General features: G+C 41.5%; 1 protein-coding gene across 2 annotated transcripts; it reads left to right on the top strand.

Annotated features, from left to right (window-relative positions):
* Window positions 1–5,592: 5,592 nt before the first annotated feature.
* LOC143412401 (antiviral innate immune response effector IFIT1-like) lies at window positions 5,593–21,460 on the top strand. Of its 2 annotated transcripts, none has more exons than XM_076881007.1 (10): window positions 5,593–5,677; window positions 7,429–7,605; window positions 8,377–8,566; window positions 8,640–8,831; window positions 15,220–15,447; window positions 18,710–18,851; window positions 18,924–19,047; window positions 19,129–19,273; window positions 20,051–20,098; window positions 20,754–21,460. In XM_076881007.1, exons 1-10 carry the CDS (start codon window positions 5,673–5,675, stop codon window positions 20,964–20,966), a joined length of 1,464 nt encoding a protein of 487 aa, XP_076737122.1. In that variant the 5' UTR covers window positions 5,593–5,672; the 3' UTR covers window positions 20,967–21,460. The 2 variants fall into 2 exon arrangements, with proteins under 2 accessions (XP_076737122.1, XP_076737121.1); XM_076881006.1 differs by having other exon boundaries at window positions 18,921–19,047.
* Window positions 21,461–23,424: the final 1,964 nt, after the last annotated feature.

Raw genomic sequence — 23,424 nt, 5'->3', positions numbered from 1 at the left:
AAGCAAGGACTGAGAAAGTCCCGCCCAGCAAGCAGTTTGTTGATCAGCGGCAACAACAGTTATTCTGTGATATTAACGCTTAAATTAAATGCAGAGAAAAGGCTCGAACTTTGGACGAAGGTCAAAGGTCTGTTTAAAACCCTCACACTGTATAAACAGGACACGGTGGGTTTCAAATTTCAAATTCAAATTTTATTTGTCACATACACAGTCATACACAGTACGATATGCAGTGAAATGCTTGGACAACTGCTCGTGACCTAACGAAAACAAAAAAGGAAAAGGCTATGAATAAGATAGGAAATAAATATGAAAAATTAAAAAGGGTAAATTTAACTAGGAAGGAATAAAATATAAATTAAGGTTAAAAATGAAATAACTGTACAACACAAATTAGAATGAAGGGTAAATTTAACTGGGAAGAATAAGATAAAATATACAACAAAATACACAATATAGAACTATATAAGAATGTATGAACAAAATACACAAGAAGTATAAATAAATATATACACAATAACAGCAGCAGTGATTTAAGTGATGAAGTGAAAACAAAGTCCAGAATGTCCAGTGTGTGTAAGAACCATATGTGTGGGTCAGTACTGTGTGGTGGTGTGATTGAGAGACCGTATCGCCTGCGGGAAGAAGCTCCTCCTCAGTCTCTCTGTGTTGGTCTTCAGGGAGCGGAATCGCTTTCCTGGCCTCAACAGAGAGAACAGTCTGTTGTTGGGATGGCTGAGGTCCTTCACGATCTTCCTGGCCTTGGTCCAGCACCGCCTGCTGTAGATTGAGTGCAGGTCAGGGAGCTCGGAGCGGATGGTGCGCTCAGCTGACCGCACAACCCTCTGTAGAGCTCGTCTGTCCTGCATGGTGCTGTTCCCGAACCAGGTTAAGATGTTTCCCGTCAGGATGCTCTCTATGGTGCACGAGTAAAAGTTCCTGAGCACCTTGGAGGGCAGTTGGAAGTCTCTCAAGCGTCTGAGGTGGTAGAGACGCTGTCGGGCCTTTTTCACCACGGTGTTGATGTGACAGGACCATGACAGGTCCTGCGTGATGTGAACTCCGAGGTATTTGAAGCTGTCCACTCTCTCCACTGGGCACTCGTTGATGACGGGGGTCTGGTAGTTCCTCTCCTGCTTAGTGCTGAAGTCCACTATCAGCTCCTTTGTCTTACTGACGTTTAGAAGGAGGTTGTTCCTCTGGCACCAGTTCTCCAGATTCCTAATCTCTTAAAAACACACGGTGTGGAGAGTAAGGAGAAACACGCAAACATTTGTTCATAGTCCTGATACGCACACAGTAAACACATCTGTACTTGACTGGAATGCAGTTCAGCTGCTGTGTGAAGAGAATGATCACGATCAGTGTTTCATGGAATAGACTGGTTAGAGCTTCACTTCCATTCAACCTACATCAGATCTCTATGTATACGTCCTCCCTGTGTTTGTACAAACACATTCACATATTTTTGCATATAATCTGGAGTCTTCAGTCTTCATAATGACACAGCTGCCCTGCGAGCAGACTCATATTGAAACTGCTGTCACTTTGTTTCTGAATGACATGACAAAATGCTGCAATCCACATAGGCATAAAATACAGTATTTGTCTGATAAAATTTTAAACAAAATTGAAGATAACAAGCTGGCTGTTATCTTCAACTTTGTTTATTCATCAGATGAACACCACTAGGAGTTCTTACCTTTAAATCTAACCTTTCTTCTTCCTCCATTTTTCTGAAATCAGTTTGATTTTTGGCAGCTGAAATAATAACTCGACCAACACAAGTGAAAGCAAAAGTAATGAGTCTGTTTGAGTGGAGAGAACCGATATTGGTTTTAAAATGTAGGGAGGAAAAGTAAAAATCAAGCAGAACAAAAAAAACAAAAACTAGTCAACTCAAATTCAGATACCTGAATTTGATTTCAGCATGGCTGTAGCTCAGGTGGTAGAGCAGCTCATCGACTGATTGTAAGGTTGGTGGTTCGATTCCCAATACATCCATCTGTGTGTGAATGTTAGATAGGCACTAACAGCTTAGCAAAAGTGCTTGGGTGAATGAATTGGTTATAAAGTGCTTTGAGTGCTCAGATAGAGTAGAAACGTGCAACATAATTTACCATACTTGAAGTTCTACTTAAGTACAGTAATGGAGTATTTGTATCTCGTTATTTCCCACATCTGGTCTCCTTGTCAGGGTCTTTGATGCAGTTCTTGAGTTTAGTTTAGTCTGAGTTTGTTATTTCTAGTTCCTGTTTTTTGTTTTATTATGTTTGTTTTGTGTTCAGTCTTTTCTTACTCTGGTCTCTGTGTCTTGTCATCAGCGTCTCCTGCTGTGTTTTACTGCTGTTTCATGCCATGAAATTGTTTCAAATTATACTTCTTTCAAACTTAAAACTGTTTGCTCCTACCATTCAGCAGGACAGGACAGTAAACAACAGAGATCTGCTGTTGCCATTAAAAAAAAAACCATATAAATATTATGATCTTAAATACTCGGAGGCTAAGTGTATGAGGAGAGTGGACTCAGCAGGCAGTGGATCAGAACCACAGATCTCTGACTAAAACAGACCCTGTACTGTGGCCTGATTTGAATTTCAAATGTGCAAACAAAGTTTCTCCTCTGCTGTTATCTCTCATCTTATCTGTGTACTCTCTCCTTTGTGTGATGGCTCTGCACAGTCAGAGCAAATAAACCAAAGAAGTTTAACTGAGGCTGTTTCAGATTGAGGGGATTGGTGATTGTAAGTTATCTCTAGCTCTCTTTTGAAGAGGGGAGATGTTTATTTATGGACTTCTACTATTTATGTGAGAAACGCTCTTCAATCATATTTAATAAAAACAGAGTGGTGAATCAGAGGAGGCGCATCTCTCAGCATTCATCAGCACTGCTACACACACACAGACACACACAGTATGTAATCCTGTCTCATCATGTCTGGAATGCAGTTCAACCATTTCTTAGTCAGTCTGATTCCACAATTTCTGATGATTGCTCCCACAGTTGATTTTTTCACACCAAGCTGCTTGCCTATTGTAGATTCACTCTTCCCAGTCTGGTGCAGGTCTACAATACTTTTCCTGGTGTCCTTCGAAAGCTCTTTGGTCTTGGCCATGGCGGAGTTTGGAGTCTGACTGTTTGAGGCTGTGGACAGGTGTCTTTTATACAGATGATGAGTTCAAACAGGTGCCATTCATACAGGTAACGAGTGGGGGACAGAAAAGCTTCTTACAGAAGACGTTACAGGTCTGTGAGAGCCAGAGATTTTCCATGTTTGAGGTGACCAAATACTTATTTTCCACCCTGATTTACGAATAAATTCTTTACAAATCCTACCATGTGGATTCATGGATTTTTTTTTCACATTCTGTCTCACACAGTTGAAGTGTACCTCTGGTGCAAATTACTGACCTCTGTCATCATTTTAAGTGGGGGAACTTGCACAATCGGTGGCTGACTAAATACTTTTTTGCCCCACTGTACATCAGGGAAACCAAACAACCTCTGGCGAAGCAGATGGCACAACACAGAAGAGCTACCTCGTCAGGCCAGGACTCTGCAGTCTGTTTACACCTACAGGCCAGTGGACACTCTTTCTATGATGAGGATGTACACATCCTGGACAGGGAGGAACGCTGGTTTGAGCGCGGAGTCAAAGAGGCTATTTACATGAAAAGGAAAAAACCATCACTGAATCGAGGAGGGGGCCTAAGGGTACATCTTTCGCCATCTGACAATGCTGTGATTGCAGCCATTCCCCAACTCTCTGTGAATGGTACTCATGGCCATTGATCAGTGGGCTTTGGTCAGTGGGTTTTGGTCAGTGGTTGTTGATCAATGGTCATGAGAATTTGCATCGTTATGATTAAGGAACTGACCTCCCAGCCCATTGTTCCTTCAGTGGGCTGGTTTCAGTCATTATGCAAATGTACTGTTTATAAGATTTGGGGAAACCTGCAGTCAGCTGAGACTAAAGAAGTCACTTGGATGAGTGATGAAACGTTTGTCCCACAAAACGCTACGCCCAGATGAACAGAATCAACTTTTGGAGATGCTAACTAAAATGCTCATTCATAACGAAGAAAGCTTTATAACTATCCCCATAGGAAGGCGAGTCTTGGAGGTGAGTAGAGGTCTAGGTGAGGCTTAGCCAGTTCGCGTACACTCACTGTGAAGTGTTGGGCAGGGAGGCAGGCAGGCATATAGCGCCAAGAACAGAAAACAAACCAGCGACAGGAAATTGTCATGGTTACTGACAACAAGATCCAACCCTCAGAGAAGCTGCAGTGGAGACTAGACAGGATCGGATTGAAAAGAAAGAAAGAAAAAACACTGGAAGAGTATTTACTGAGCTATGACTCTCACTAACGTGGGTTAGCTGACATTCCGGCGAGCAACGTTCGAGAACGCTGGTCTTAAGAGTCGGCCAGCTGATTGCAGGTGCCACAAACGAGGGGGTGTGGTGACTCTGCCCAGTGATGGGTAGACTGGGTGGGTTTACTGTTACCTGTGCTTATGTTGTTTGTTGCTGTAGTTTTCCTACTGTGCTCTTTTCATTTTGCTTGTTTGTTTTTCAGCAGTTGGCGAAGCAGATTTTTAGTGATTTTCTCTCTATCCCTCTTCTCCCCTCTTGTTCTTTCTCTCTCCTTCTGTTTACTTTACTCCCAACTTTTCTTCTTATTTCTCTTTCCTGTTCCCAAGTCCGTCCGTTCTGATTGTATTAACTTGAAATAAGAATAAATAATAAAGCTTGAATAAACTATGACAATCAAGTGGACCAGTATAGCAAAAGGTCCACTTGTGGAAAAAATGAGAAGAAAAAATAATTAAATGTTGATGTAATTTATTAAAACTGGAAATAAATACTTAATTGCATGTTTTCAATAAAATAAATAGACATTTAATTGTTTATCTATTTATTTATTAATTCCAGTTTCAGTTAATTATTATCATATTTTATTCATTCATTTTGAAACTCCTGGCCCTCTTTTTCTACCTTTTAAAAAAACTTATTTTTTTACTTGAGCAAAGAAGTTGAATCTGTACTTCAGCTTTTACTTGAGTATTTTTACTACTGAACTACAGATTGTCTGTACTTTTGCCACCTCCGTTAGTGTCTGTATTATTTGTGGTGGTTTTCAGAAACTAGAAAGTTGCTGCGAAGCTATTGTGGACTCACGTCATGCTACAAGAAACAGCCCCTAATAAATCGCTTATTTACAGATCAATGGCTGATCAGTGATCTTTGGTGACGCTCTCAGCTGAGATGCAGAAACGAAACCTAACGTTCCCTCGTGGTGCCTTCAAAGACCCCTCCTGAGGTGATGTAAAACAGAAAGCCCAGCCTTCTAGTCGGTACACTTTCCTCCTGTCTCAAATGTGTGACTCCCGTCTCCTAACATCCTTTATATTTATGGCTATTACATTCACCAGAGGAGAGGAGAGGAGAGGAGAGGAGAGGAGAGGAGAGGAGAGGAGAGGAGAGGAGAGGAGAGACACGAGCAGATGGATTCTCACTTTTACTTGTTTTCAGCGGGGCCCTGAAGGCAGCAGGAGCAGGGGTGTGTGGTTTGTGTAACTGAGGTGACAGCTTCACAGATCGGTCCACGAACTCTTCGTGTTCAGTCATCACTTTGCTGAGTCTGAGGAGGAGGTCTCTGTTTGCTCCAACATGAGGTCAGTCTGCCAAACCTTTGATAAATAATCGGTCATTTATCACAAATTGTCCACCTGAGTGGACTTTAAATGCAGCAGTAGTTTAGTTTACCTGGCGCTCAGGTGCACGCAGAGGGATACAAAGTAACACAGTCCAGGAGTCTGTGAATCAGAGGAAGAGGAAAAGGTGGAGATTATAAGATTATAAACCTGTTATGTAATAATAATAATCTGTGCTGCAGGTATCGATTATTTTAGTAATCAAATATTCTATCAGCCAAATAAGAAATAAAATAAAATTCAAATCAAATCAAATAAGAAATATTTTTGTCTTATTAAAGAGTAATAATAAATATTTTAAAAAGAAAAACAAAAATGTGGTTTTATAATGAGCTGCTCCTTGGTTTCATATTAGAAATTTTAATGTTTGATTAGCTGAACTGAATACTGGACATATGGACAACTGGACTGACATATGACATAATAAGAGGATGAGGTGACTTTTTGTTTGTGTTACATGGTCTCATTGGTCCATTCAGTCCCAGCTGTCACTTGTCCCTTCTTACTTGTCACAGGTTGCACTAACAATTTAACCTCAGGACTCTGACCCTTCAGTTCTTGTGCAGTCGACCCTTTATTTGTTGTTTCACAATCATGCATAGAGTCTTTGTACAGTGGCTGAACAGTGTCAAGCAAACAGTCTCAGGTCCTGGAGAGCAATGCATGGCACTGCACTGAGGAGTGCACAGAGTGCTGCACACTTAGTGGAAAGCGTGCAATGCATTTCATTCATTCTACTAGGCTTCTGTAGAAATTTACATTGTTGGGAGGAATAAAATCAAAATGTTCCCACACAGGGGAGGACATCCTCCTCTTCTTAGCTGGCTCCATTCTCTCCTGACTTTCTCTCCTCACTCTCATAAACCTCCAAACTCTCACTAACCGCAACTCTCCATCAAACACCCACATTTTGAATGAAGTCTGAGGGGTTTATATCGCTGTCATAGCTCGCGGCAAAGTTCGAACCACTTCCTGAAACAGTCACGTGGTACAGCCGGGCAGTGAGGCTTCGGACGTCATCATTTTCAGCTCCTCCCATAAATGAAGCAAGCCTCGCGGAAACGCCCCCTCCATTACTCGACACAAGCTTCGAAGCCTCGATACAGAACGTCACATCACTAGTGTTTTCCCAGTGTAGTTTAGTTTTCTATCCTTTCCTCGAGTCTGCTATGAAGCAGTGCTTTTGAGTTTATTTCCCGTGTCCCCGTGAGTTTGCGTTTGGGTCCTCTCCTGCCTGAACACAGCCGAAACATGACACGTCTTAGATCAATAACTAGACATCTTAACACTGGCATGTGATCAAATGAATTAAACAAAAACAAATTGTGTGGTCTCATATAAAAAATATTTCACAGAACAATATCAAAAATATTCCACAAGTACAAACCTGTGTATCACAACATTAGCTGTCCCCCTGTGTTTGTGTCTCACTCCACATCTAAGGTTTCTTTTGGTTCCTCAGTGTGAGATTCAAACCACAGATCTACTTCACATCACTGATTTCATTGATTGATCACACAAACTGAATTTTTATCAAGGAGAGGAGCTGGGAAGTGTGGGTGAACTGTCATGAGAGTTTCTGAGTGAGGATGTTTGATCATGTGCTGGTTGTAGTGTGTCAGAGCACTGAGTGAGCCTCGGTTCAGCCAGTCCTGGTTTGATGCTCTCCCTCTGATGCTCCTCACAGCGTTTTCTTTGTGACTCTCTTACAGTGAAGATAGCAGCGCTCTGCTCAGCAGGCTGCAGCAGTTGCAGTGTCACTTCACCTGGGATCTGGACCTGGACGTGTCCCCGAAAAGACTGATCACCCGAACAGAGATCGACATAGAGTTTTATCAGAGTCCGTATAAAGGAGCAGGTTGCTTCTACAGCCTCTTGGCTTATTTCAGGTACAGTTTCTGTAGCTGTCTGATGAAAGAAAAGCTAAAGTGGATTTATTCTGCTCATTCAAATCTCAACATTTTTATTTCTGGGACTCTGCTACAGAAGAGAAGAGCTAACATTAGCCAGAAGAAAGACAGTTCTTCTCACTGAAGTCCGTCTGACCAAAGAGAAATTTGACTGTCAAAGGAAACAGTGGTCAGCATCAGCAGGATTTATATTTGAATGATAGAGAGATAGTTTTGTTTTCAGGATCAGATCCAACCCTGAGCTGTGTTTCTTCTGCTAATGTTACCTACCAGCAGTGCTCCTGCTGCTAACACAGATGAATTTTATTTTAAGTAACAACATTGTGTCTGGAGTAAATATGGCTGGCTCATTTTCAACTCACTTCATAAGTTAACATTAAGAGTGAGTAATTACCAGATTGATAGCTTAGCAAAGTTACAGCTAGAAGAAAAGACTTTAGCTTCCTTTACGTTTACTTCATTATTTCAACCTTAATAGATACACGTGATAGGAAGAGAAACATTATTGGAGTATTGGACTAGAGTTTCTGATTCTTTAAGAATCTTGATATAAATCTGTTTCCTGAAGCTTGTTTTGACTCTTGTTTTTCTGGTGGAAATGCAGTAATTATCTAACCCTGGAGTCATGAACCTCAGATAAAAACCTAAATGAATCATCAACAAGTGTTAGTTGAACTCTCAAGTAGGTTTCTTGTCAGGTGTCGTAAACACCAGATGTGGAACAGCTGTTGATGACCTGTTGGTCCTCAGGTATCTTCAGGATCAACGAGAGGAAGCACTGAAACTTTTAAACCAATCAGAGGAGACCATCAGGGAGAGTTACGGTGATGAGAGTGAGAAGCGGCTGATTGTGACGTATGGAGACATGGCCTGGATGAAATATCACGATGGAGATTTTGCACAGTCACAAAGCTACTGTCAGAGAGTCGAGGACATACTGGTATGTAAACCAATCAGATCAAACATGATGATCACTGCTGTTGAACCTCTGACGCTTCCTTCTCCCTCTGCAGGTGAAGTATGCCACTGGTTCATCAGGAAGTTTGCTTCCAGAGGTGTATGGGGAACAAGGCTGGGCCTATTTCAAGGTGTCGAGGTCTTCTATATCAAAAGCCATCGACTGTTTTCGTAAAGCACTTGAGGTACAGCCTCATGATGTTGAGTGGAACACCTGCTACGCCGTTGTCCTCTTTTGCGGAGAACAGGTCAGTTTTATGATAAGAATTTTTTATTTATTCATAAGGAACCCCATCAGCTTGAACAATAGTGGTTGCTAATCTTCCTGGCATGCAAATATTAATAACATTAAGGCCAGTGTTGGGTAAGTTACTTTAAAATAGTAACTTAGTTACATTACTAGTTACTTCTCTCAAAAGTAACTCAGTTACTTCAAGTTACTCGTTACTTTCAAAGTAACTAGTTACTAGGGAAAGTAACTTTGGTTTTACTCAGAATTCTCTTGTTAATGTGTTGCTTCCATAAATTTGCCAGTCTTCTAGCTTGCTTACTTGCCACAAGTGCACAGTGCCACCTACCAATAGAAAGGAAAAGATAATGTGCATCTTTCCACGAGAGAAATCCCATGCCTGGACCGTCATTGACTGCTGCCATGATTCTAGCCTACGTCACAGCGTCAAATCAAATCAAATCAAATCAAATCACTTTTATTGTCACATCACATGTGCAGGCACATTAAAAGTAGTCTAACATAAATGTAAACGCTGTAATTTGATTATTTTAATAAACCATGTAACTTGGATGGATAACATGCTGGCGTGACCACAGTGCACACGTCTGATGTCGCTCACAGTGGTCAAAGGGACCGCTCAGGGAGTTTGTGTGTTCGCTCAGACACATGTAAAATTAGAGGGAACATTGCATACAGGCACACACAGATACAGACATCCATTCCCACCCTCATGCTCTCATATGCAATTACTCAACACTCACCCAACGTGGAGACAGATAAACTCAAAAAGCCACAAGCCACAGCTTTATTGGCTGGTAGGGAACATGAGGAAATCACGGAACGCAGGGCTAACATCAGGGCTAACATCAGGGCTAACATCAACAGAACTAACATCACAATATAAACACAGTTACACAAAGGGAGACACAGAGGGCAACTACACGAGGGAACCCTATTAAATACATAGGAACTCAAACTCACAAGGAACTCAAAACACTGGGTCTAGAGACGCAGGACCCTGACAGTTTGGCTCCTTAAGTTCACTTTTCCTCTAGAAGAACAACATGGACGGTTCAGTACAGAGTGAAGTATTTATAGTTTGCAGTCACGCTTAACTCTGCTACACTCCACCATCACTGTGACTTCAAAAATAATAGACAACTTCCTTTTTAGCAGATATGATGTGTTATGATGTGACTCACCGGAAAAGCATTTTACTTTCCCTCACGCTTGCAAGTGCAGCTGTGTGCAGCAAATGATAATGATATCCTTGTTTCTTTTAGGTTGTTTTCATGAAATAAGACAGGGTTAGGACTGCCAGTTAATCAGTTAATCAGAAGTCTCCTCTCCTGCCAGCCTGGATTATTTCCCACATTCAAATCAAATCAAATCAAATCACTTTTATTGTCACATCACATGTGCAGGCACACTGGCACAGCACATGCGAGTGAAATTCTTGTGTGCGAGCCCCACAAGCAACAGAGATGTGCACAAACGAGCAAAATACAAGAATGGCCAACCTGAAACTAATAAATATATGTACAATATATACAGTAATAGTGTATGCATTTCTGGATGTGTATACTAAATGTTTTTCTACGTGTGTGTGTGTGTGTGTGTGTGTGTGTGTGTGTGTGTGTGTATACACATTTTTACAAATTAAATAGTAAAAAATAATAAATAAAATATATAAAAATATACAGAGTTGAGACATGTGCAAAACAGTGGCATTACTGTACAGTATGGAGTGCATAATGTTGAAGTTCCAGTAGTGAAGCTGAGGTGTCTATGAAGTGTTCAGCAGTCTGATGGCCTGATGGAAGAAGCTGTCTCTCAGTCTGCTGGTACGGGACCGGATGCTGCAGAACCTCCTTCCTGATGGAAGCAGTCTGAACAGTTTATGGCTGGGGTGACTGGAGTCCTTGATGATCCTCCCCGCTTTCCTCAGGCACCGCTTCCTGTAGATGTCTTGGAGGGAGGGAAGCTCACCTCCAATTATCCGTTCAGAGCACCGCACTGCTCGCTGGAGAGCTTTGCAGTTGTAGGCGGTGCTGTTGCCATACCAGGTGGTGATGCATCCAGTGAGGATGCTCTCAATGGCACAGTGATAGAAGGTCCTGAGGATGCGGGGGCTCATGCCGAATCTTTTCAGTCTCCTGAGAAAGAAGAGGCGCTGCTGCGCCTTCTTCACTGTTTTGTTTGTGTGTACTGACCACGTAAGATCCTCAGCCAGATGTACTCCAAGGAAACGGAAGCTGCTCACTCTCTCCACAGCAGCGCCGTTGATGGTGATGGGGGTGTGTGCTTCTCTGCACCTCCGGAAGTCCACTATCAACTCCTTTGTCTTTGCGACGTTGAGGGTGAGATGGTTGTCTTGACACCAGGGCGTCATGTGCGCCTTTTACATCCAACACAAAAACTGCAGTCGTGGTGCTTTCGATTGTACTCAGAACTCGGAAATTCTGCCTTCTGAATAGGAAGATGTAGGCAACACCAGACTGCACATGAGCTGCATACAGGGCTGGACTGGGACAGAAAATTGGCCCGGACATTTTGACTAGAGACCGGCCCACCATTATAGGAAAAATTATAAAGCCTTTGAATGAAAACAAACGCTGCTGTGACAGTGATGTACACTGTTTTGATGGTATATATGCATCAATCTATCAATCGTTTGTTGTAAGATTTAGATAATTATTTGTTAAAAGCTAGACATTTTAAATGAGAATAAGAAAGAAAAGTATTTCTTTGTGCCCACCTCTCCCTGTTAATGCCCTACCTGGCCCCCCTGGCAAAACTTTGCTAGATCCGCACCTGCACAGTTACCAGCTGTCAGCTACTTAGAAAAGGATCCTGGTGTTATTTGTCTCTCAGAAACAGTTCATAACTTCCCTTCAACTCATTCATGTCACCTAAAAGGTAAACCTGTTTCTCCATCACCTGTTCAGCTCTGATGATCCAGTAAGGACATCTCCTGGTTTCATCTTCATGTTTCCCTCTCACCAGATATACAAACCATATCATGACCAGCAGCTTTTTTGCAGCTGTGGCTCCAGCAAACATCAGCTGATACTAGAAATTAATATTAAATAAATTCTAACAACAGCTGATCAAGCTTAAACGTGCTGCTGTTGTTTAGCGCGACATCTGCTGGTTTCCTCTTTCGGCGCAAACAAGAGAGCCGATCAGCTGATCATTGATCAGTTTTCATGATTGAAGTAGAAACAGGAGAGGGAGGGGAGAGAATGAGAGAAGAAGAGGCAGCTGTGCAGCAAAGACACAGAATAACTCCAGCTTTGTGCCTTTTTCATTGTAGCTGAATTACGGGACAAACTGTTCCTTTTCACCTCAATAAGAAACGCGTAATATTTTCTCTGAATATAAGATGGGATGGTTGGCAACTCTAATAACTTATGAACAAAATAAAGTTCAACATCATTAACTTCATAGCACCCACCCAGCTGTATAGAAACTCCGTCATGCTAGCTAGCACGCAGTACAGAAAAAGTCAGCATAACGAAAATAAACTCCACCTAAACTTGGTTCATATCTGACCCAGAGAGACTGCAGGTCATAACTTCTTACCTGAAGTTCAGTTCACACTTGGACCGGCGGCTGCCTCGGCTCTCTTTTCCTTCTGCGTCCCCTTTCTCCAGCCCGAGAACGTGTTGCTTTCTCTCATCCACCTGCTGGCTTCCACCACTTGCTAATGTTATTGAATCTGTGGAACCTCCGCGATAGCCACCACACGAAGCAACGAGTAACGACCCTATCTAAATCCCAGTAACGACTAACGCGGTCCTGATTTTGGCATAATAACTAGTTACCGTGCTCGTTACCACAATAATAACGTAGTTACTGTAACGCGTTACTTAATAACGCGTTAGTCCCAACACTGATTAAGGCACAATACACGTTGAAAACAGGTCACAACATTACCCTCTTACAATATTTACAATATTTAATAAAACTGTATAAATAGGCTTTTAAATGTTTTTTTTTTTATTATGAATAGTCACTAGTTCTCTAATTGCATAAGGCAGTTTATTCCACTTAAAAGATGCTCTGAATGTAACAGAGTTTTTCAAAAAGTTACTTTTTGCTCCAGGAATCTCTAAATTGCTAAAAATGATGTAGCATAATTATGTAGTTTATCTGTATACTGCAGCTGAGCACAGAAGAAATGTGGTGTATTTAACAGTATTGCTTTCTTTACAAATACAAGTAAGTCATAGGTTAATTTAGCTTTTACTGGAAGGCAAAAAAAAGTTTAATGTGCTTTTAAAGGATACTGGTATAGTATCAACATCTTAACACTAAGAATGAAGAGTTTATTACCTTATATGGGTATATTCCTCCTCAATTCAATTCAATTCAAATTCTTTATTGTCCCAAAAGGGGCAATTAGTTTAGCAGCAGGATAAAAGCAAACAGAACAATAATATGAAATAATAATGACAATAATAGTGATAGAAATTGTATAGGATAAAGGTCTAATCATCTCTTAGTTTACTCAGATTGCACAGAGTGTATAATTGTTAATAATTTGAATCATTTTGGATAAGGATAAGTGTAAGATAATGGGGAATTTCAGTTTTTACTTTATAATTTGTTTAGCGTAAGATTTACAGTTAAATTGTATTTTTTCTTGCCTTATTTAATTTTTACGTACTGTTCCTTTAACACATGGTAACTGTGCACGGGGGGAGCGTTCGCAACGGGCAGTGTGGAGCTACAGGGGCTTTAACTAGCTGTGGAGAAAAACAGTTTCTTACCGTGTTTGCAGTGTACAGGAACATTCAAATGGATCACTATATTTCAAACTGTGGAAATAAATGTTTGCCTGTTTGTTTTTCGACTACAAACGGACTTTGTGGATTATGTTCAACTGCACTAAGACACGCGTCCTGACTACCAGCTAGTGCTTCCGCGGTGATAGAAAGTCCAAGGACAGTTATTTGCCATTAAGGAGACAAGATGCAGTGGGGATAAAAGAAACTTGGAGCCTTTTAGTCTTCCTCACAGGTGGAAATGCCCTGAAATTTTGCAAGCAGTTTTTACCAGAGGTCCCAACTAGAGCAGGACGATATGACCAAAAATATTTATCACGATATACATTTGAAAATTTGGGAAAACGATATAATTGACACTAGACAAAATACTTTACAACTACACAACTTTATTAGTGCAAAAAAAAAAACCATCAATGTATTTTCACTTAAACAAGAAGCTGTTTTTTGCATTAAAGTTATATAAAAACGTAGCAGTGCAAATTCCTCGCTGACAGTTTAACCAAAAGGCATTTCCGGTGGAAATTGGCCGACATATCCTCAGCATAACCATGTATAACATCCACAAAACTTAAAAAGAGGTTATACACACACAATACGGTAATATTATGTGGAAGCACAGTACGTATCACTCCGCAAGGCTCCTGCCTATGATAGCCGTAATGCTCTGACAATCCATCAAGCGGTGCGGCTTCGTAGCTTAACAAAGTCGTACTGCAACATTTGACAGATTTTCGAGCGCCGTGTACATAAAATCGTTTCGAGGTCAGTAAACACAACCAGAATTCATACATAAGGCACACGGGATTATAAGGGGCATTGTCGATTTTCAGAAAAATCAAAGGATTGATTTTAAGTGTGCCGTATTTTCCAAAAAACACGGTAATAACGACGGCCCACTAGCATGCTCTACCAAAAATAGTGCTTTGTTTTGTATCTGACGGACGAAAGCCAAACCAGTTCCACACCACTGAAGCTGCAGCATTTTTACAAACCAATTCTGGTTCATCTGTTTCATTCAACGATCCGCTTTCGCCCTTCTCATTCTCCGCCATGCTTTTTCCGCCGTGTGCGTAAGAAAACAAAGGCACTGCGGATGCGCATTTTACCCATATTCTATCGCGATATTTCATTTTCTTATTGTTGCCCAACATTATACCGGTATTACCGTGAGCGGTATGATATGGCCCAGCCCTAGTCCCAACCAGTTCTTATTCTTCACCATCAGGTTACCAAACCAGGCAGCGATACAAAAAGACATCACAGATGCGATGAAACTTTTATAAAACAAAGAAACATCTGAGATGAAACATTAAAAGATCTAATTTTCCTTAAAAAGAACAGTCATTGTTGAACTTTTTTCGTAGTGGCATCAGCATGATTCAAAACACAGTTTATGGTCAAGTTCCACACCTAGATATTTATAACTCTCAACGATCCCAATATCAGCAGCTTTAATGACAGTAGGTGATGAGCTATAAGAGGACTTCCTAAAATCAAGACAGCACCAAATGATGAGAGTAAACTTTAGGTCAGTATAATTTTTAGAAGTTTCAATGACTAATATTTATTCAAGCAAAAGAAACTGTGGACTAACCAGTTTCTCATCTGCAGTGGGTTTTAGAAAACTTACAGGAAGATGAGGAATCCCAGGCCATCAAACAGCTTCGCTTTGCATTGGAGATCAACCCAAATAACGCTGCTCTGCAGTGCTCGCTGGGTGCAAAGCTGGGAGCCTATAAGAAATATGAAGAGGCTGAGAGTCTGGTGAAGAAAGCACTAGAAAATGATCCTGATAACCCTCATATCCTCCGCCACTCAGGAAAATACTTACGTCATCAGGTAAGTCTGCAACTTTGGTCTTATACAGTGGGGCAAAAAAGTATTTAGTCAGCCACCGATTGTGCAAGTTCCCCCACTTAAAATGATGACAGAGGTCAGTAATTTGCACCAGAGGTACACTTCAACTGTGAGAGACAGAATGTGAAAAAAAAATCCATGAATTCACATGGTAGGATTTGTAAAGAATTTATTCGTAAATCAGGGTGGAAAATAAGTATTTGGTCACCTCAAACAAGGAAAATCTCTGGCTCTCACAGACCTGTAACGTCTTCTGTAAGAAGCTTTTCTGTCCCCCACTCGTTACCTGTATGAATGGCACCTGTTTGAACTCATCATCTGTATAAAAGACACCTGTCCACAGCCTCAAACAGTCAGACTCCAAACTCCGCCATGGCCAAGACCAAAGAGCTTTCGAAGGACACCAGGAAAAGTATTGTAGACCTGCACCAGACTGGGAAGAGTGAATCTACAATAGGCAAGCAGCTTGGTGTGAAAAAATCAACTGTGGGAGCAATCATCAGAAAATGGAAGACATACAAGACCACTGATAATCTCCCTCGATCTGGGGCTCCACGCAAGATCTCATCCCGTGGTGTCAAAATGATCATGAGAACGGTGAGCAAAGATCCCAGAACCACACGGGGGGACCTGGTGAATGACCTGCAGAGAGCTGGGACCAAAGTAACAAAGGTCACCATCAGTAACACACTACAACGGCAGGGAATCAAATCCCGCAGTGCCAGACGTGTTCCGCTGCTGAAGCCAGTGCATGTCCAGGCCCGTCTGAAGTTTGCCAGAGAGCACATGGATGATACAGCAGAGGATTGGGAGAATGTCATGTGGTCAGATGAAACCAAAGTAGAACTTTTTGGTATAAACTCAACTCGTCGTGTTTGGAGGAAGAAGAATACTGAGTTGCATCCCAAGAACACCATACCTACTGTGAAGCATGGGGGTGGAAACATCATGCTATGGGGCTGTTTTTCTGCCAAGGGGACAGGACGACTGATCCGTGTTAAGGACAGAATGAATGGGGCCATGTATCATGAGATTTTGAGCCAAAACCTCCTTCCATCAGTGAGAACTTTGAAGATGAAACGAGGCTGGGTCTTCCAACATGACAATGATGCAAAACACACCGCCCGGGCAACAAAGGAGTGGCTCCGTAAGAAGCATTTGAAAGTCCTGGAGTGGCCTAGCCAGTCTCCAGACCTCAACCCCATAGAAATCTGTGGCGGGAGTTGAAAGTCCGTGTTGCTCGGCGACAGCCCCAAAACATCACTGCTCTCGAGAAGATCTGCATGGAGGAATGGGCCAAAATACCAGCTACTGTGTGTGCAAACCTGGTAAAGACCTATAGTAAACGTTTGACCTCTGTTATTGCCAACAAAGGTTATGTTACAAAGTATTGAGTTGTATTTTTGTTATTGACCAAATACTTATTTTCCACCCTGATTTACGAATAAATTCTTTACAAATCCTACCATGTGGATTCATGGATTTTTTTTTCACATTCTGTCTCTCACAGTTGAAGTGTACCTCTGGTGCAAATTACTGACCTCTGTCATCATTTTAGGTGGGGGAACTTGCACAATCGGTGGCTGACTAAATACTTTTTTGCCCCACTGTAAATTCTTACTTCTGCTCACTGGGTCTTTGGCTTAGTAACAGCAGACCAAACAAAAGTTAGGAAATCTGTCTGTAGAGACTCATCCTCAGTTTTTTAAAAACGTTTTCTTCATAGAAACTATTCTAAGATTATTTACAGTATGTCAAGGCACCTGCAGTGTTATGCTTAGAAATTAATTCAATTTTAACAACTTGGTGACAGTGGGGGAGATGAGAACGGCAACAGACTCCAACTCTGCTTGACCCGAGGGTAAAGGTACCAGATGATCGAAGTCCAAGATTCTAGTCTGGAAATCTTCCTGGGCCCACCATTCATGCCATTAGCTTCTGTCTATAAATGAAAGCACATTCACCATCCACTTTAAGGCCTCCTCAACCATACAAGCCTTAATAGAGCATCATCAACAGCAGCCAGGTCAATAAAGACACTTTATTTAAAGGTTATAAAACCTGTCCTTGACTTTCATATGACTCCAAAAATCTGGTGTTCATTTTTGGCTCCTGGGAATTTTTAGAACAACTCTGTGATCTCTGGGGATGCTGGCTGGCTTTAGGCTTTGGCCTTCATTTCCTTTCCTATTTTGTAATCCTGAACAGCTTGGGTGTTTTTGTTCTCCTTAATCCTGATACTGTATTGATTCAGGAACAGGAACAACCAGCCATTAAACCTGAGGTAGACAGTCAACTGTGGCGTCCACTGCTGCAAATTTGTATTAATGTTTTACAGGAAGTTGCATAAATTTCCCATAGTAAGTACAGACACACTGATTACATTTCAAATTTATGAATATCCATCCATCCATTCATCTTCTTCCACTTATTTCAATGTGGAGGAGCAGCGGCTCTACTCTGAGCCCCTTTTGGACGGCCAAACTCTATCTTAAAGTGAGAGGCCAGCCACCCTTTGGACAAACCCCTTGTATCTGCAATCAGATTTGGTCACTAGTCAAAGTTTGCAAACATAGGTGAGGGTAGAGGCATAGATCGACCGGTAAATCAAGAGATTCGCTTTTATGCTCTCTTTTCACCACATCTGACCGGGGCAGCATCTGCATCACAGCAGCTGCAGGACCAATCCATCTGCCAATCTCCCCTCATTTGTGAACAAGACCCTGAGACACTTCAATTCCTCCACTTGAATCAGAGTGGGCACTCCACCCTTTTCTGGCTGAGGACCACGGCCTCTCATTTAGAGGTGCAGATTCTAATTGCTGCCACTTCACACTTGCCTGCAAACCGCTCCAGTGCAAGTTGGAGGCCAAAACCTGATGAAGCTTATAGAACCATATCCCCTACAAAAGCAGAGCCGAAATCCTGATCCAGCCCTAACTATATGCTTTAGCAAAAAGGAAAGTTTTAAGCCTAATCTTAAAAGTAGAGATAGTGTCTGAGGGATTCCATTCGTCTTTTTTCCCCTTTCCCTCCTTTTTTTCCCTTTTTTATAGACTTTCATGCATTTATATAAGTTGTTGGTGTGAACAAGAGAGAATTTCCTTACAAATTCATTATCTTTTCAGTGTTTGCATTTATAGCTGTTAAGAGAGTTTGAACCATTCTTCTGTTATTTTTCTTCTTCTATCCTCAAATTGATCTGAATATTTGTATCTGATAAGTGTTTTTAAATCTGTTCCAGAATCGACTGGATGAGGCTATTGTTGTGTTTGAGCGAGGACTGAAAAGGGGCGATCAATTATCTTCCTTCAACTACCAGCTGGCTCTGTGCTACAAGCAGAAAATGATTGCTGAGGAGCGTCGCAGGCGCTTCAGCAACAGAGGTACACAGAAATATACTGCATGTTGTCCTTAAATAAACACCACTCAAATCACCCTTTAATGCTCCACAGAAGAGGTGCGTAAGTGGAGGCGTATTTGTATCAGTCACCTTGAAGAATCTGTGAAGAGGAAGAGACCTTTTGTCCGGGCGTGGGCTGAACTGGCACTGCTGTGTGCAGAGGCAGGGGATATGAGCAGGTACTTGTCTAAACAAAGCTGCAGGTTTTCCTTCTTTCTTTCCTCTGGCTGTAGATTCCTCATCATCTCTTTGTTTCTCAGGGCTGAGGAGGCTTTCCAGAAGTGCTTGGAGACGTTATCAGAGGTGGAGGAGGAAAAGGATTGTCAGACTATCCATCAGCGCTGCGGTGACTTTCTTCATTATCACAAAAAAAACGAGGCTCAAGCCATCGCTCACTATACCAAGGTAAGTTTCTAGGTGCCAGACTCTGATTAATAAACTGATCCGTAAGGCCAGCAATGTTGTGGGGATGGAGCTGGACTCCCTCAAGGTGGTGTCGGAGAGGCGGATGCTGTCCAAGATAAAGACAATGTTGGATAACACCTCCCACCCACTCCATGACATGGTGGTCAGCCACAGGAGCTCGTTCAGTGAGAGACTGAGATTACCGAAAAGCACCACTGAACGACACAGGAAATCATTCCTGCCTGTGGCCATCTCCCTGTACAACGCATCCACTTAACACACTGTTTGCTGCTACAGCTACACATGTTTCTTTTCCAAATATTTATTTATAAGTGACTTATGTATGTATGTATGTATATATATGTATATATTGTACTATTCTTAGTTAGCGTATTGTCTGTCTTGTCTTAATGTTGGTTTAAAATGGAGCACTGTAACAAAAAATAATTTCCCCCAGGGATCAATAAAGTATTCTGATTCTGATTCTGATTCTGATCTGAAGAAAAAATGAAGGTGACAGGTAGCTGATTCATCAGAGGGCAAATTACACCAAGGTGAGGCAGCTGCATGTACAGTGTTAGACATGCAGCTGCCTCTTAATGTCCCACGTTTCAACCCAAGAAGAACAAATGAAAGAAGAAAAACTAACAGGCCTTGTTTGGAGGGTGGAGGTGTCGGGGCAGTAATGTGAAACATTTCACCGCTCACATCCACCACATGACCTTAGTATGGATGGATTTATCTTCACCATAGTCTTCTGCTGTTTTCTCTCTGCAGGGGCTGCTGATACCACAGAAAAAATATAATTGGAGACAGTGTGCTAAGGTGAGCACTAGAGACATAACAAAGGTTACGTGTTATATAAATTGAGTGTTGTTACTAACTTATGGGGTTGAGCAAAACCTCATATCAAAGCTCCCATGATGTAAATGATTTGTTCAGTACCACCTACTTGTGCTCCTGAGGACTGTTTTCAACAAACTACTGGAGACTGTCAGTGGTACTGTCTTTCACTAGGTCTTGTGAGGAGATGTGGCATCCATCCCACTTTGGATGGAACTCCTTTCATTTATAAAAGTCTGGCCAAATTTATGAAAACCCCCCAAGTCACTATCCAGAGTTGCAGTCTTACACACCTCTCTATAGCTTTTCTCCTTCTGTTGTCCCCCGAAAACTCTTAGAAACATTTTAAGCTGGTAATCAGGCCCTATCTTATCTTAAAGACCTTATAGTACCATATCACCCCATTAGAGCAATTCAACCTCAGATTGTGGGCTTACCTGTGGTGCCTATACTATTTAAATGTAGGATGGGAGGTAGATCCTTTAGCCTCCAGAGTTCAAATTTCAAAATGTCGCTTTTTTAAATTAAAGCATAATGTAATGTTTTATCCCACTAAAAACGTTACACCCAGATGAACAGAATCTACTTCTTTGGAACATAAATTAATCTTTCATTGTTCCTCTATTTTTTCCTGCAGAAACTGAAGCAGATCGCTGACAGGCGTCTGGCAAAGAATCGGGGTGATGGTGAAGCTCTCGCTCTGCTGGGTCAGGTGGCCAGAGCTGAGGGCGACAGGAAGAGAGCTGCTTTTTTTTATGAGAAAGCTCTGAACTGTGACAAGGACAATGAAGAGTACCTGTCTGCTCTGTGCGAGCTGCGCCTGGAGCTGCAGGGATCATCCTCTGATTAATCAGGATCACTGCAAAAACTGGCTATAACTAACTTACAATCTTACAAGGAGCCAAAAAGTATTTTAATTTTGTTTTGGGAGTGACACACTCATAGAGAGCAGGATGGAATTCGTCTTTTACAATATGTATTTTATCTCTTAGCTTCTAAATCATAAAATGTGTTATTTGCATATGTAATTTTTTGTTGTGTTCATATATCTTGGAGAAAAATGTTAAATGTTGCTAAATTTTTATCAGAAGAGTATTCAAAAACGATAAATAGGAAAGTTAGGAGAACTCAAATGAAAGTTTAAGTGTAGAAAGGAAAATCATGTCGAAATACTTTTTTGCAGAATATAACTAATGTTGATTAATTCATAAGAATAAGAGAAAATTTCCACCCTTTAACTGCAGCCAGGAGGTGGCAGCACATCTCCTTTAGCTTTCTACTCATCTATGCACCACTGCTCTCATCTCAGTCTACAAGGACTGGATTGATTCTAATGTAGAGGACAGAGTGTGTACAATAACACACAGTCATAAAGATAGAACAACCTTTTTTTTCTCTATCTCATTCTTTTTCCCTAGACACCAAACTAAAAACTGAAAACTAAAGAAAACACACAATAGCACCAGGGGCAGTCAGTGTTAACCCAGACTGATCCAGTGTGCTAAGCTCATTCATGATGATTCACATGTTTGATTTGTCAAATATTTTATGTCTGATTCATGACACAACCCTCCCCATTTATCTGAGCTTGGCACTGCCACTAGGAGTACACTGGACGGTGTCCTCCCCATGTCTGTGTTCACCATGCAGAATCTAATAAGCCACAAGTTATCAGACAGAGCTGGTGCAATAAGTTTAAATGACCTAGTGGTTCACTGTGCAGTTTCCCACCACCAAGAGGCTAAGCTAGGGAGGGCCCTTGTCTCACATCAATGTTTCTGGTTTTTCTTCCCCCACGTTTCCCTGCTGTGTCTCACCCCCTCGTTTTCCCTTAGTGGATTTTAGTCCTGTGTTTTTTTTTCTGTACCCTCATGATTGTGTGTTTCCCTGAGTGCCTTTCTGTGTGTCTAGTTTATATTATTTCCCAGAGTATTGTACTCTATTATTAGTATTGTTTTACCAGCCAGCAAATAAAGCTGTGTTGTCTTCGCCTCCATGAGTCTGCATTTGAGTCCTCTCCTGCCTGCACACAGCCAGGAACCTGCCCAGTTTCCAGACAGTCGGTCACACACTCCCCACTCTGACCAGCTCTGCTCGAGCCTTCATGTTAAAATCTGTGTAAACAATAACCTGGCACCAGAAGTGGCTCTATATTAATTTCTATGAGGTGAAATGATTTGCTTTTTTCCGTTTGATCCCACTCACTCAAACATGCAGTATTTGATGATTAACCCCATCTTAGGAAAAGTCATGTAATGTGAGATCTTTGGGGAGGGGGGGGGGTTGTTTTTTCTTAAAGCTTTGAGGTTCCAGTGGTGGTTCTAGTGTTAACAGAGTGGACAGACAATACAGATACAAACAACATGATGCAGACACTAGCAGCATGTAGGAGGACTACAGGGAGGGTGTGAGACTTTTGCAGGATGGTGCAGTAACAGAAACTTGTTCCTGAATGCAGAAAAGCCCCCAAACAAAACTGGTATTCGACTTCAGAGGAAAGCAGCCCATGCACACCCCGATATGACTCAAGGACACTGCTGTGGAGGTTGTGTAGCATGTAAGATTCCTGAAAGTCTGCCCTCGACCCCGTACGCCTCCTTCATTGTATAATTTAAAACAGTAAAAGTTTGCCATTACCTGAACGTCCTCATAGAAGAGCTCATCTCAACTCTGCACCTGTCCTTTCTACTTAACTTTATTCCATATTTTACGGCCTCGGATCACATACATGAGTAAAAGTAAAAATGAGATAAAAGGAAGATTTCTGCCTTTATTTCTGTTAAGAATGCTGCAGAAAACAGCTAAAGCGTCCAGATGTGCCGTTGCAGTGCAGGAAGGGTTCTGCGTAGGAAAGAAAAATTTCACATTACATGGAACATATTTTTCAGATTTAGAAATTCTCTACAAAGTGATTACATCTGCGATATCCGTCAAATGTTTAGATAATTTTAATAAATGTATGTTCTTACTGGTCCCAAGAACCAGTGTGTTTGAATGTATTTCTTTGAACTGTGTCTCAGGGTTTGCATCTGTTTTTAATTCAAAGCAGAGATTCTTGTTGAATTTGTTTTTATTTATTCTGTTCTTATTCTAATGAAATTGCACATTCAATGCATATAAACATATTTTATCAGACATTAGTCTGTAAGGCAGGGTTAGGAGAGGTGTGCTCACATGTTGGTGTCATACTCTACATTCTTCTGACAGCTGTAAATAAAAACTGATTAGTGCATCTGAGAGCAAACATCTGGCACTTTAGTTAAACACAGTTTAACTGTGGGCAGGATTGAACACAAATATTGCAGGAG

The sequence above is a fragment of the Maylandia zebra genome, unplaced genomic scaffold (genome assembly GCF_041146795.1).
Source record: "Maylandia zebra isolate NMK-2024a unplaced genomic scaffold, Mzebra_GT3a scaffold02, whole genome shotgun sequence".
Lineage (NCBI taxonomy): Eukaryota > Metazoa > Chordata > Actinopteri > Cichliformes > Cichlidae > Maylandia > Maylandia zebra.
The sequence above is the reverse complement of the archived record's forward strand: the minus strand, read 5'-3'. Positions and strand labels throughout refer to the sequence as shown.

Excerpts from the sequence above, each read along its gene's own strand:
- LOC143412401 (XM_076881006.1), top strand. Across the intron at positions 7,606-8,376 it reads AGCCTCTTGGCTTATTTCAG|GTATCTTCAGGATCAACGAG; the intron begins GTACAGTTTCTG and ends GTTGGTCCTCAG. Across the intron at positions 15,448-18,709 it reads GAAAATACTTACGTCATCAG|AATCGACTGGATGAGGCTAT; the intron begins GTAAGTCTGCAA and ends AATCTGTTCCAG.